The sequence below is a fragment of the Myripristis murdjan genome, chromosome 20 (assembly GCF_902150065.1).
Source record: "Myripristis murdjan chromosome 20, fMyrMur1.1, whole genome shotgun sequence".
In the NCBI taxonomy this organism is placed as follows: domain Eukaryota; kingdom Metazoa; phylum Chordata; class Actinopteri; order Holocentriformes; family Holocentridae; genus Myripristis; species Myripristis murdjan.
This window is the reverse complement of record NC_043999.1, coordinates 3,336,128-3,351,127: the sequence shown is the minus strand read 5'-3', so window position 1 is coordinate 3,351,127 and position 15,000 is coordinate 3,336,128. Positions and strand designations below refer to the sequence as shown.

General features: G+C 42.4%; 2 protein-coding genes across 2 annotated transcripts in view; both read right to left on the bottom strand.

Annotated features, from left to right (window-relative positions):
* The window catches only part of nebl (nebulette), a 174,541-nt gene that overhangs the window by 8,322 nt on the left and 151,219 nt on the right, over positions 1 to 15,000 (bottom strand). The window lies entirely within an intron of this gene.
* LOC115378993 (nebulin) overlaps positions 1 to 15,000 on the bottom strand; it is a 93,753-nt gene that overhangs the window by 2,514 nt on the left and 76,239 nt on the right. The window contains exons 53-62 of the mRNA XM_030079622.1: positions 14,613 to 14,717; positions 14,246 to 14,350; positions 11,577 to 11,684; positions 10,281 to 10,391; positions 9,917 to 10,033; positions 8,507 to 8,617; positions 7,434 to 7,538; positions 3,304 to 3,408; positions 869 to 973; positions 208 to 300 (exon numbers count right to left, since the gene is read on the bottom strand). Of these exons, the coding sequence (XP_029935482.1) occupies positions 208 to 300; positions 869 to 973; positions 3,304 to 3,408; positions 7,434 to 7,538; positions 8,507 to 8,617; positions 9,917 to 10,033; positions 10,281 to 10,391; positions 11,577 to 11,684; positions 14,246 to 14,350; positions 14,613 to 14,717 (1,065 nt within the window). The remainder of the gene's footprint in view (positions 1 to 207; positions 301 to 868; positions 974 to 3,303; positions 3,409 to 7,433; positions 7,539 to 8,506; positions 8,618 to 9,916; positions 10,034 to 10,280; positions 10,392 to 11,576; positions 11,685 to 14,245; positions 14,351 to 14,612; positions 14,718 to 15,000) is intronic.

Sequence of the window (15,000 nt, the reverse complement as noted above, 5' to 3'; positions counted from 1 at the left end):
CACACACACACAGGCACACACACACACACACACAGGCACACACACACACACACACACACACTAACAGGTCTGGTTTCAATAAACTGCTTGTGGATCCTGTCTTCACACACTTTCTTTGGGATAATTGCTCACAGTGTGTGTGTGTGTGTGTGTGTGTGCATGTGTGTGTGTGTGTGTGTGTGTGTGTGTGTGTGTGTGTGTCCTCACTGAGCTGATGTTCTCCTGGTTGCGTCGGACTCGCTCCAGCTCAGGTGTGTCGCTCACCGCCGTCCCACAGCCCACCTCCTCCCTGTACCGCACCTGAGGACAACCAGCAGCTTCAGACACACAGGACGGGGCCACAGGGGCCACGGGGCCACAGGGGCACCAGGGGCCACAGGGGGCACCAGGGGCCACAGGGGCACCAGGGGCCACAAGGGCACCAGGGGCCACAGGGGCACCAGGGGCCACAAGGGCACCAGGGGCCACAGGGGCCACAGGGGCACCAGGGGCCACAGGCTCGCTGATCAATATTCGATCAATCACTCTGTCCAGCCCCACGCTGGGTTTGGGGACAAAACCCCCTCAGCCGCTGGCGCCTGAAGACGCCCAGGACGCGTTTGAAAAGATGATTATATAACCAAAAACTCTCTGCACTTTGATACAGAGGAAACAAACCTGATGAATCACATTTTGAATAACACATTTATTTTCTTTTGAACTCATGTTTCTCTTTTTCTGATCGCCCTGTTGTGTATTTGATATTCTTATTTTCACGCCTTCCTGCACAGCACCTTATGGACTGTGTTTTGTATTTATCAGTCCTCTTGTCCTCTTGTGTGTGTGTGTGTGTGTGTGTGTGTGTGTGTGTGTGTGTGTGTGTCCATACGTCACTGATCTTCTTGGCGTTCTCTCTGGCCAGGACGATCTCGGGCGTCTCAGCGACTGAAGACATCAGACCTTTCATCAGCTTGGAGTCCCAGGCGTACCGCAGCTAGGGGGCGACAGAGAGCCGGTTAAGCTGCACTGGTTTAGTAATACAGTCATGAGTTATTTGTTGCAGCAAAAGACAAGAAGTAAGTAAGTAAAATTTATTTCTATAGCGCTTTTCACAGAGAAAGGCTCACAAAGTGCTTCACAAAATGACAGCAAAACAAAGGAAACCAATTACAAAAATCAAAACAGTAAAAAACACAAAACAAAGTTACCAAACTTATCAATCAGCACATGGCTGGTTCATGACCATTCAGGGAAAGCTTGCCTGTACAAGTATGTTTTTAGTTCAAGAAAACAAAGATTTTTTGCAGAATTTAGTCTCTCAAGACAGACTTCCAAACATTTCCGCCTACTCGTCTATTTTTGTATTTTTGCAGCCTAAAGGTGATACAGGAATTGAAGGCTGATGTCGTGTAATTTCCCTCCATCCACATCCTCTTTGCAGGTGTGTCAGTAGGCAAAGTCCCACTGGACGCTGATATTGCGTGTTTGTTTGGCTCCAGCAGGATTTCCTCTCTCTCATCACGGTTTGGGGCATCAGCCACGCACAGCCAGCACTGCAACCTCCTCCTTCTGTTTGTTTGTTTTTTTGGTTTTTTTTCACGCCTGTTGCTGCGTTCGAGACATGTTGAGCATGAACTGAACAGCATCAAACTCCAGGAAACGACAGGTCGGACATTTGGGCGTCATTTCCGAACTCGAACCGATGTGACATCAGTGACGACATCAAAGATGGAGGCGTTCATCATCAGCGGTAGGAACGGATTTGTTATGAACGCGTTTGTTGACGTTCTAACATAATTTGATGTGCACTTGTGACCTGTGTATGTTGTCTTCTGCATTGAATGAAGCTCACAGAGTGCAGGTAACAGCAGGTTTATTTCACCTGCACTGCAAAAACGCAAAAACTTACTGAGATTATTTGTCTTATTTCAAGTCAAAAATGTCTTATTACTAGTCAAAATATCTCATTACACTTAAAATAAGACATGATCACCTCAGAAGTAACTTGTTTTTAGACAATTGACTCTTGTTTCAAGTGAAAATTTGCTTGTTTCATTGGCAAAAATTGTTTGTTGTTTCTAGCTAATTTTCACTTATTTCAAGTAAATTTTCACTTTTTCCACTGGCAATTTTTGCCAATGAAACAAGCAAATTTTCACTTGAAACAAGTGAAAATTGTCTAAAAACAAGTTACTTCTGAGGTGATCATGTCTTATTTTAAGTGTAATGAGATATTTTGACTAGAAATAAGACATTTTTGACTTGAAATAAGACAAATAATCTTGGTAAGATTTTGCGTTTTTGCAGTGTGGGTTCGACAAAGAGGGAAATAAGGCAACGGATCAGCTCCTGCAGACATACATCTCATGCACCGTCTGAAAGTGCGGCATAAGTGAATGTTAGCTAGCACTCCAGCGGCTATTTTTTTTTTTTTTTACTGGCAACGAACACATGAAAACAAATTATTCACTTAACAAAAACATGGCGATTTAACTCTAAAATAATTAATGTACAACTAAACACAGCCAGTTTAACTTTTTAAGTGCTTTTGACACTAATCAACACCACTCTTGTCCACAGATATTCACAGACACGTTACCTCTAACAAATCCTGCGGTGCACTGAGGATTTCCCATAATCCTTCGTTACTCGTAAATTACAGTTACACATCTATGACAGCAGGTGGCGTAGTCTCCACATTTTGTTTTCTTTAGCAGGATTTAACGTAGCCTATATAACTATGTTACACACTCATGCAATCTATGAATTATGTTTATATTTCGCTCGGATTATATCGATCTGTGGGATTTCACAGCTATTTCACCGTCTCTCCTGGGTTTTTCACTAACGGTCTCTGCCGAACCTCCTCCGGGCTTCCACGTTCTCATTTCCGAGTTGTTTTGAACGCAGCGTGTTTTCTTTGATAAGCAAATAGGATTCAAGCCCAAAAAAATAACGGAATTATCCTTTAAAAACCCAGATGAGTATTGATTTTTTTTTTTTAAACCCCACAGATTATTTTCTATTTTATAATTGATACATAAAGACACTTTTCAAATACCTGCTATAAATAAATAAAGAAAAAATCAATCAAAGCAAAGTGGAGCAGCCGTGTGTTCAGACTGAAGATGCTGCTTATGTAACGAGTTCTCACACCAACATTATGTAACTGCATGATGAGACGTTTTCTCAACATGTTCAGGAAGAAACCGCAGAATGTGCCATGAAATAGACTTGGCCCCGCGCCTCTGATATGCAGGGAATACAGGAGGGTTTGTGTGTGTGTGTGTGTGTGTGTGTGTGTGTGTGTGCGCGCGCGCTCACAGAGCTGATGTTCCTCTGGTTGGTTTTGACTCTCTCCATCTCGGGTGTTTCTGAAAGCAGACTGTAGCTTCCCTTCAGCCTCTCTGCCTCGTCCTTGTACTTCTTCTACAGAGAGAAAGAGAGAGAGAGAGAGAGAGAGAGAGAGAGAGAGAGCTGGTTTACTGTGCACATGAACACACACACACACACACACACACACACGAGCCTCAGGCCCAGGCTATGAATGATTTTAGACCTGTGGCCCTCACATCTATCCTCTGCAGACACATGGAGAGGGTGGTTGTTGGTTAAAGTTTGCTCATAACGCCGGGCGGGGAGTGGAGGATGTCGGCCTGACCCTTCTGGACACTGTGGCAAAGCACCTGGACTCTCCTAACTCCTCGGTTAGGATTTTATTTTTAGGCTTTTTCATCTGCTTTTAATACTGTTAACACAAATGGTGTGTCTCAAATCGCGCACTCCCGTTAGTGCACTGTCTGTAAGTACACTTAGCTGACAGTACACTTACCGGCACAGTGCGCGAATTTTGACAGTGAAGGGTGTCTCAATCGGCGCACCTCCCGCTGTGCACTTATCGGAAATGACGATCGCCACAGTCGGCATCAGGCAAACCGACCGCGGCACCGGCTCCTCACCTGTCAGATCCGGCAGACCTGACCGGGTGGGCAAGGTACAGGCCGGCCCGCCTGATGCCGACCGGAGCCGCAGCCGGCTTTGGTTTCCGGTGGTAAAGTTATCCAGAAGTAGACGTGTACACATCCTATCTTCAAAATAAAAGCATCACCACTGCTTCTAAGATATTAGAGTTTTATTTTTGTAAACAACCGGAAGTGACTGTACTTTGCACAATCGCTAGCTTGAGAGTTATCCGAAAATGTCGAAGCAATTTTCAAAACAGACGTTATTTGGACAAACTGACCACATATTTGGAATCTACGTGGTTACTTTCTCGCCTGAAAAAAAATTAAAACTTAATAAAGTGACATATTAACAAAAAAGTAACGAAAAGTCAACTCAGATTTTTTAGGTAGCTCCTTCCGGTCAGTGGTGCCGTTAGGGTGAGAAGTGTCCGTCGTTCCACACTCAACTTTTTGACCGTTTTGAGTGAACATCCGGGTATTTGCAGAGCACTGCATTTTGTTAGTATTTTCAGTGTCAACGCACTTATGCACTCAAAACACTAAGAGGAAGTGCAGAAGTGCGCGATTTGAGACACAACAAAACACACTCCTGCAGTGTCTTGAAAGCCTACAAGTCAACTCATCTCTGATTTTATGGATTAGGGAATTTTTAAGGGACAGACCTCGATGTGTTTTAGTGAATGGTTTTAAATCTTTTTTTAAACAGGGGGGTACGACAGGGTTGTGTTTTATCACCTATTCTGTTTTCAGTATACATAAACCAAACAACCTGCAACAGAGATGGACTCACGTTTTTAAAGTATGCCGATGACATGGCTCTGATAGCATGTGTGACGGATGAGGACTCACTGTGCTCATACATGCACTATGTTAGATCTATGGCCCAGTGGTTTGAGGACAGCTCTCTAAAACTGAATGTTCAAAAGAAAAAGGAGCTGTGCTGTGGAGGCCGTCGGGTGTTCGACACCCCCCACCCCCTATTCTTCTTTCTTTTCAGGGATTTGACATAATAACAACTGCACCGCTGCACCGCACGAGCCAAAAAGCAAAGAAACTTTCCAGCTACAGCAGCGCACTGACATAGATTGTGGAACAAAGTGAAGAGGTGCCACTCCGCTCTATTTTCACTGGCTAACAGCAGCACACTGGCTTAGCTTGTCTATTCAGAGAAGAGGTATCACTTCGGCTTATTTTTCAATCTATGTTATCACATGCATACTACTGCTCATTCATTGGTAGTTGAATTGTTAGGTCTGTTTGATAAGTAATTTACATTTTTAAAACAAATAATAATTTAACATATTGTTAAAAAATTAAATTAAAAAAATAAAAAATGTCTGGAGTCACGCTTACTGGTAAACATCCACTCCTTCAAGATAATTTATTATGTTCTACAACTCATAAATATACACTAACACTACATACTGAGTGTTTGAGCAGCATATCTCTGTGCTACAAAAGATCCGTGGTAAAATAACCCCCCCACCCCTGGAGGTTCGGAAACTTCTCTCTTTTTTGAGGTCTTGCTGTTTGCATCCCTGTCTTTTCTTCTTTAACCTTTATTTGTTAGAGAGTGACAGTGTACATTAATAAACATTTTAAAAGACAGTAAAATGTAAATGCACCCAATTATAGCCAAAAGGATAATTTCCATTGGTAGTCCCCCTGCCAGAAGGATTATGGCTATACCTAAAAGCAACAGATTACAGCAATATTCACAATCCTATTATCAGTAACAAGAATAGCAACAACAACAACAACAACGCTGCAAGGAAAATTAAGATTAGGCCATGTGCTACAGAGGGCTCAGGTTCAGAGGTTAGGGTTGACAGGCTTGGTTTTCGATCAGCCATTTTTTAAATTTGACTTTAAAAGAGCTGTATGGGAGGGACTCCCTTATGCTTTGCGGTATTGTGTTCCAGTCTTTGCCTGCCCTACAAGAAAAAAACCGATTGTCCAAATGAGGTTTTCCTGAGTGGTATTTCACAGTCCCCTCTGGCCGCCCCTCTGGTGCTGCTTGTTGCAGGTGATCTAAACTGAATAAGGCTGCAAAGTGGAGGCGGAGCTAGGTTGCGCCGGATTTTATACATGAGGCAACAATTTTTGAAAAAGACAAGATTGTTCCAGCTAAGTAGCCCGTATTTATTGAGGATTGTGCAATGATGGAAGGATCTTGGTTTTTTATCCAAGATTTTGAGCGCTTGCTTGTATAGTGATATTAATGGATTTAGAGTAGTTGAGTTTGCGGTGGCCCAGGTGGGAAGACAGTAGTTAACATGAGATGTTATAAGAGAGAACATGAACATTGAGGCCGCTAACACTGGAGGAGCAGGAGGTGGAGCAGGTACAGGTTTTCCGCTACCTGGGCACAGATATTGATCGCCACCTGACCTTCACTCAGCACACAGATGGCATCTATAAAAAGGCCCAACAACGTCTGTCGCCTCTGAGGAGACTGAACAGCTTTCAGGTCAGGCAGGGAATTTTAACAGTGGCATGCCGGTCCCTCACTGAATCAATCCTCACATTCAACACTGTCACCTGGTACAGCCTCCTGACTGCAAGGGACAAGAAAAAACTCACAAAAATCACAAAACAAGCTGTTACTGGTACTACACAGATGCAACTTTCAGCACTTTACAGTCATGCAGCAGGCAGGACTTTTTTTTTTTTTTTTTTTTTGTGTTGTGTTGTGTTGTGTTGTGTGTGGTGATGGCCGGAGATGTTGATGATTTTTTTTTTTTTTTATGTTTTTATGTTGTTTTTAGACTGACAGAGCCGTTAACCAAAAGGCAATTTTCTATCACAGTGCGATGGACAATAAAGTTTTTCTCTAATCTTGAATCTTGATTTGATTAATATCGGTTTTTGAAGGCCAGTATCGATACTTTTGTGCTTCTCCTGCCGATAACCAGCAGTTTGTGTTGGTGGTTTTGTTGAAATTTGACAACATTCATGCCCAAGAATTAAAAATATTCAACCTTTCTCTTGAGTTTTAATCACGTGTTTTTGATTTAGACAAACATGAGACGCTGCACCTCTCCACTGGGACCCAGACTGACTGATTACATTCATTAACGAGGCAGACTGACATGATTATTGATTGAATATTGGCTGTTGGAGTATCGGTCAGATGTGTTGCTCATATCTGCTCCCATGTAAATTACTGTATTAAGTCAATCAGTCCATTGTACTTTATTCTGGCAGTGTGTGTGTGTGTTTCTACCTGTGTGTTTATGGGAAGAAGTGGCTGAACAATATGTGCACCTGCAGTGTAAATAAATAAATAAATAAATAAATAAATAAAAATAAATAAAATGTGCATAAAAACAAAAAAAAAAATCAAGCAGTAAAAAGTTGAGAGGTTTTTTTCATGTGTTTCTGGAGCTGTGATCAGAGAGGAGATGTGATGTTTTAAGGCCAATATCAGCATGATTTATCAGTGTAACCCTCACACACACACACACACACACACACACACACACACACCTGGCTGTAGACGTCTTTGAGGTACGAGGCGTGGAGCAGCTCAGGCGTGTCTGTCACCGTCCCGTACGAGTTTTCTCTCAGCTGGTCGGTCTGCTTGTAGGACGTCTGCAACACACACACACACACACGCACACACACACACACACACACACTGAAAATGCAGCATCTCCACACTGTGTCAGATTAAAGTTTAATGAGCAGGATAAAGATGCCGGGCTCATCTATTAGTCAACACAGCGGACGTCTGCAGGCTGTCGGTTACCATGGAAACCACTGTAGTTGTCATTAATTGATATCGACCTATTATCATTTCATTACCTACCCAGCTTTCATCTGCACGGTATCAAATACCAAACTGCTAAACTTCAGTCTCCTGCTTGGATTAACATAATTTTGTGTTTCCTGTATTTCCTGCACAGCTTCATAATCTGAGCTTCATAATCTGAGCTTCATAATCTCAGCGCTCTGCCGACTCTGCTGTCTCATAACATTTATAAAAAGCCTGAAAAAGCTTTTAAACGACCATTAAATAAAAATCTGCCTCTAAGCCAGGCATTCACTTTTTTAATCACTTTTTTTTTTTTTTTTTTTTTGTTGCTGTGTACAGACCTGGTGTCTTGTGATTGTTGTTTTTTCCGGCATCGAGGTAAATAAAGAAACTGAAACTGATGTGTCACACCAATAATTAAAAAAAAGAAGTAAAAGATGGACATAAGTATACACCATTAGTGTGTGTTGCACTAATGATTTAAAATAGTAGAAGGAAAAAAAAATAAACATAATATAGCACTGCACTATGACAACAATGCAAAACCTTAAAAACTCCTCTGTTACACAAGACTTAATGAATGAACTCATCATCATAAGACACTCACACACACACACACACACACACACACACACACACACACATCAGGAACACACACTCATAATACATGCAATCTGATTATTATGACGTAATTTGGTCGTATTGTAAATAAATAAATAAAGGAATAAACAAATAAAATAAGATGCCGTGGCTGTGTGTGTGTGTGTGTGTGTGTGTGTGTGTGTGTGTGTGTGTGTGTGCGCACCTGGCTCTGGATCTCCGAGGCTCTCTTGGCTCTCTGGATCTCGAGCACATCGGCGCTCAGCTCCATGCCTTTCCCCACGATCTCCGTCTCCAAGTCCCTGCGGTACGCCCTCTGCAGGTCACACACACACACACATGCACACACACACACACACACACACACACACACACACACGCATGCACACACACGCATGCACACACACACACACGCACACACACACACGCACACAGCAGAAACAGTGTTAAAAAAATGGACAAAAATGACGTTTTAGGGCAAAGTTCAGGAACAAACCCTCATCCTTTCATCCCTCCATCCCTCCACGCTCATCCCTTCATCACTCGACTCTTATCCCTCCATTCCTTCATCACCCTTCATCCCCCCATCCCTAACCCGTCATCCCTGCATCCCTCAACCTTCATCTCTTCAGCCCTTTCTCCCGAACCTCATCCCTCCATCTCTCAAACCTCATTCCTTCATCTCTCCGTCCCTTTATCCCTTGACCCTCATCCCTTCATTCCTCACCCTCCATCCCTTCATCCCTCGACCCTCATCCCTTCACCACTCCATCTCTTTATCCCTTGACCCTCATCCCTTCATTCCTCACCCTCCATCCCTCTATCCCTTCATCACTCGACCCTCATCCCTTCACCCCTCCATCTCTTTATCCCTTGACTGTCATTCATTCATCCCTCTCTCCCTTCATCTCTCACCCTTCATCCCTTGGCCCTGATCCCTCCATCTCTCGGCCCTCATCCCTTCATCCCTAACCTTTCACCCCCCCCATCCCTCAACCTTCATCCCTTCAGCCCTTTCTCACGAACCTCATCCCCCCATCTCTCAAACCTCATTCCTTCATCTCTCCGTCCCTTTATCCCTTGACCCTCATCCCTTCATTCCTCACCCTCCATCCCTCTATCCCTTCATCACTCGACCCTCATCCCTTCACCCCTCCATCTCTTTATCCCTTGACTATCATTCATTCATCCCTCTCTCCCTTCATCTCTTGGCCCTGATCCCTCCATCTCTCGGCCCTCATCCCTTCATCCCTTACCCTCTAAGCCTTTATCCGTAACCCCTCATCCCTCCATCCCAGGATTGTCACTATCCCTCGATTGTCACTTCACGCCTCCAGCCCTCAACCCTCCATCTCTCAACCCTCATCCCTTCATCCCTCCATCCTTTAATTCTCATCTCTTCATCCCTCACCCTCCATCCCTCTATTACTTGATCTATAATCCTTCATTCCTCTATCCCTCCATCTCTCAATCCTCATGCCTTCATCCCTCACTCTTCATCCCTAGCCCTCATCCCTTCATCCCTCGACCCTCATCCCTCGTCCCTCTCGCTCGCCCACCTCCCCTGCGTGTGTGTGTGTGTGTGTGTGTGTGTGTGTGTGTGTGTGTGTCTTGCCTCATTCAGTATGTGACTGGCGTTCTTCACCCTCAGCAGTTCGGGTGTCTCCTCCAGGCCCAGGCCCGACAAGCCCCGCCCCTTCACTTCCTGTTCCAGGTCCTTCCTGTACTCCTTCTACAGAGAGAGAGAGAGAGAGGACAGGCTATGAGTATGAATGAATGAATGGATGAATGGATGTGTGACTGGCTGACGATGTAAAGATGAATACATGAATCCAAATAAGCAGGTCAGTGGGCGAGTGAAATACTGAAGCTGAACGACAGAACTGACAGTCACACAGATTCCTGTTTTGATATCATTCAACCGACGAGGTATCCTCAACTGAACTGTGTGTGTGTGTGTGTGTGTGTGTGTGTGAGACCTCGCTCAGCAGGCTGCCAGCGTGTCGGGCTGTCAGGTATCCAGGAGTCTGGTCCACGTCCAGCAGAGCTTTACCCTTCATCTGCTCCTCATAGTCCCTCCTGTACTCCCTCTGCGTGTGTGTGTGTGTGTGTGTGTGTGTGTGTGGGAGAGACAGAGGGAGAGAGTGCATGAAACAGTGTGTGTGTCTGTGTGTACAACACCTGCTGTCTTCTAAATCCCCTGCTTCCTGTGTCTCATTTACAAAACCTCATTGTTTTTCTCATTATTATTATTCCAGTAACAGTCTGTGTTTATTTACTTCGACTAATGAATTTTTATTATTATTCCTTTATGTTTTTATGTATTTATTAATTTTTATTATGTTTATTCTTGTTTATATACTTATTTAGTGTAAGAAGTTCATATTTAATGGCTACTTAACGGTAATGTATATATTTATTTCTTTTTTATTTAATTTTATTTCATTATCTTTTAAATATTTATTATAAGTTACTACTATAAAGTTACTATTTTAATGCCATATAATTATTCCTTTTTTTAAAAAATATATTTATTTAAGAAGTTACCATTTTAATGGTACTGTAGAATTATGTTGCTGACTTAATCTGCATTTATTTAATTTATTTTTACACATTTATTATAAGAAGTCACCATTTTAATGCCATATAATTACTCCTTTAATTTTTTAAAAATACATATTTATTGTAAGAAGTTAGTTTAAAGCTACTGATTATTCCTTTGGGGATTTTTGTTTCTTTATTTTTTAAAAAATGATTTATTTATGTTTGGCATTTATTGTAAGAAGTCACCATTTTAATTGTATTTTTTAAATTGTTTGTTACATAGTTATTGTAAAAAGGTATCACCTTTATATTTTATATTTTATATTTTATTGTGGATTGTCTTGTGCGGCTGTGATGCTGAAAGATGTTTAAGTGCAGTTTGGTCTCTTCAGAATCACACAGAAATGAAATGAAATGTGAAAGAGCTCCATGCTGACATTTTAAAACCGATTTTGAGAACAACGATGGGGCGGATGCTGCACTGCTGTCAGAGAGAGTGAGACACACACACTCTCTCACACACACACACACACACACACACACACACACACACACACACACACACTGTCCCATCTTATCAGTGGAAAATGCACTGCCTCTGAAAGCAGATGCAGATTCAAACAGCATCATCAAGTCCGAAACGTCAGATTTCAGCAGTTTGCATCATTACGGCAAGAGCCGTGTGTGTGTGTGTGTGTGTGTGTGTGTGTGTGTGTGTGTGTGTGTGTTACCTCGCTTTGCATCTTCTGTGCTTCTTTAGACACTTTGTATGTCTGAGTGTCTCCAAACTCCATCTGACTCCGACCTTTGTTCTTCTCATACTCCTCTCTGTACTTCACCTGCAACACACACACACACACACACACACACACACACACTTCAGATCTCACCCCCATTAACTCACTTGCTGTTAGATACTGTAGATAGAGAGAAGAGAGAGAACAGAGAAATCAAGAGAGAAATATTAAAGAAACTGAGAGAAATGAAAACAGCTGCGGCACCACAAGAAGACAAAGAGTTCGACAAAAATCCGAAAAGACAAAAAACTCCTGACAGACGGAGAGGAAACATAAAGAGAGAAAAGAAACGAGAAGGACACTGAGACGATCAGAGAGAAGAAATGGACAGAGGAGAGGCAGCAGCGTCTTGGTGATCTTCAGAGGAGCTGGAACCAGACGATGTTTGGTGGCTGTGTTTGATAAATAACTAAAACCATTCATCAGTTACATAAAATGGCAGTCGGTTCATTTCTGGTCGTCTCCTGGTGTCAGCTGGGCTTCCTGGCGGTGTGAACGCCTCGAGTCTCGCTGTGTGAGGAATCTGTGGACCTGCGCTGACTCAGCCCTGTTTACTGGCCACATTTAGACGCAGCTTTCACACAGTCGGAGTGAGAAACACCACAAGTTTGTGATGGACTGCCTGTCCATCTGACTGACTGACTGTTTGTGTGACTGACTGGTTGACTGAATGAACACGTGAGTAGGGATGTCACGATTATAGATTTTCTTGGTACGATTACTGTCAGAGAAATAATCACGATTTTACGATTATTATATATTAATTAATTTCACACTATAAATGTATAAAATCACATGAACACTCCTTATAGATATTCACGTTTCATTTATTTCCATGCCAACATAACAAAAATAATATTTAGCTGCCCTTTGAAACATAAATAACACTGTAACAGTGAAAATAAATTACAGTGTTACAATGTTACATGCTTTTTATGGTTGTAGAATTGTCAGAATTGTGCGATGACTGAGTGTTTTTGCTCACCATCAGAAAGCTCCGGTTCTCTGCTTTCAGAAACCGTCTGAATTTTTTCGGTCACACCATTGGTTCAGGAGTTACGGTATGAGAAGCTCATATTACAAACATGTGACACACCGGGGACTCTTCTGTGATTGGACGGTCGAAGTGTCAGTCGTCCTATGGAGTTACCGTAATGGCCTGTATATAGGCGCAAAGCTCCGTTTCTCTGGTTTCCGATGTTTTTTTAAGTTTCTGTATGTCATAAATGGTCTAGGAGATATTGATGTGTAAAGTAGGCATGCCGAATCCTGTCGGCTCCGACATCATCGCTTTAAGAGACGTCTTTGCTGTCTTCCCCGGGCTCCATGAACCTGCGGTCCGTCCTGTGGGTTGCAGTGCGTCACCATAGACATATATGTCTGGTGTGTCACTGAAGGCTAATGAGGCTCACTGTCCAATCCAATCCAATCCACTTTATTTATATAGCACAATTTTAACAAACACAAGGTTGTGCTGCACAGCAAGATAAAACACCACAAGATAACACAATAGAAGCAGAATAAAAAGGTAAAAAACACAGTAGGATAACATGATAAAATAAGATAAGATCAATTAAAATAAAATCAAATAAAGTAAAATAATAATAATAATAATAATAATAAAACAAAATAGGATAGGATAGAATAAATAAAATATATAAAATATTAAAATAAAAAAAAATATTAAAATAAAATAAAATAATAAAATAAAATAAAATAATAATACAATTATAATTTTAATAGAATAAAATAATGTAAAATGCACTGCCCACACAGCATAAAAGAAAAAACATGCACACATAAAATCATAAATCATAAAATCATAAATCCTACATGGTATCAAAAGCTAAAGAAAAGAAGTGGGTTTTTAGATCAGTCAGGCACATGGAGCGCCTGATTGTCAACAACCAAGTCCCGCCCCCGCCCTACTGCTGATTGGCTAGTAGGCGTATGTTGATGTGGTTGAGAACGAAAGCTGCGCTTCTATTGGATCCAGAGAAATGTCTGTTAAATAAATCTGGGCGAACCCAGATTTTTTTTTCGCAGTTTGCAGTTGTTTTGGTTCCGTGCGACTTGCGCCGCCTATGGCTCCGCGTCCGGCGTGATCTTAGGAAAGTGACGGTGTCTAGGAACCTTCACGAATAATTAACCGTGGAGTTTAAAATCGCGGATATTCGTGAAATCAAATAATCGTGACATCCCTACACGTGAGCGAAGGGTCGAAAACACGGTAAAATACACAACATGGACAAAAGTCCTGGTCCCCCTGCAGGAGCTTCTCTGAGCTCCATCCTAAACCCAGAGGCTTTAATCTGGAGTTGGTCCTTTGTAGCAGAACAGCTTCCACTCCTCTGGGAGGCTTTCTGCCAGATGTTGGAGTGGAGACATGCTCAGACTTAAATTGAGTGGCATGTGCCTTTAAAGACTCGGTGCAGATCTGTTGGCTTTTTTTTTTTATTTCTGCTTCTTAAAAAAACATATTTACATATTTATATGGTTTTAATAATCCACAATTCATACAGGAGAAGTAATTGCTGCTGGATGCGCCAGCCTGGAGGCAAGCTGTGTGTGTGTGTGTGTGTGTGTGTGTGTGTGTGTGAGACCTGGCTGTGCAGTACTGCGTTCTCCCTGTGGTGGAGCTGTTCAGCCGTGTCCAGAGCCACATGGTACTGACCCTTCGACTGCTCGTACCGCTTCTTGTACTCCACCTGCACACACACACACACACACACACACACAAAGTATTAAGTAAGTAAACGAGAACGACAGGATGCTGCTTTTAAGACCTTTAAGTAATTTTTTCTTGTAAATGTTGGGGTTGTTTCTTGTTTTTTTTCCATGTTAACGAAATAAATCAGGCCAATTTGTTCACGTTTAAAAGGGTTAAGTAAGTCTGTGCTACATTTTATAAGAACGTGTGTGTGTGTGTGTGTGTGTGTGTGTGTGTGTGTGTGTGTGTGTGTGTCGTACGTTGCTCTGCAGCTTGCTGGCGTGCAGAGCGTGCTCCAGCTGCAGCAGGTTGGGCAGGTCGGAGGAACCTTCTAGTTTCTGCTTCTGACCGGATTTATACTTCACCTGCAGGACAGACAGAACACACACACACACACACACACACACACACACTGTTCATAGACTTATATACATTAAGTGAAAAAGACAAAAATAGAAATGATAACACAAAACGATAAAAAATAAAGATATAGATGAGCGCAATGACAGGATTTTAAAATCCTAATTTCAACTTGGTTTTAAAACGGGACGGGGGCGGGGCACTGTGCGGTGATGTCAGCAGAGTAAAGGAGCTCCTATTGGCTGATGCGTTTCAGGTGGCTAAGAGGTTCAAGAGGTGATTAACGCT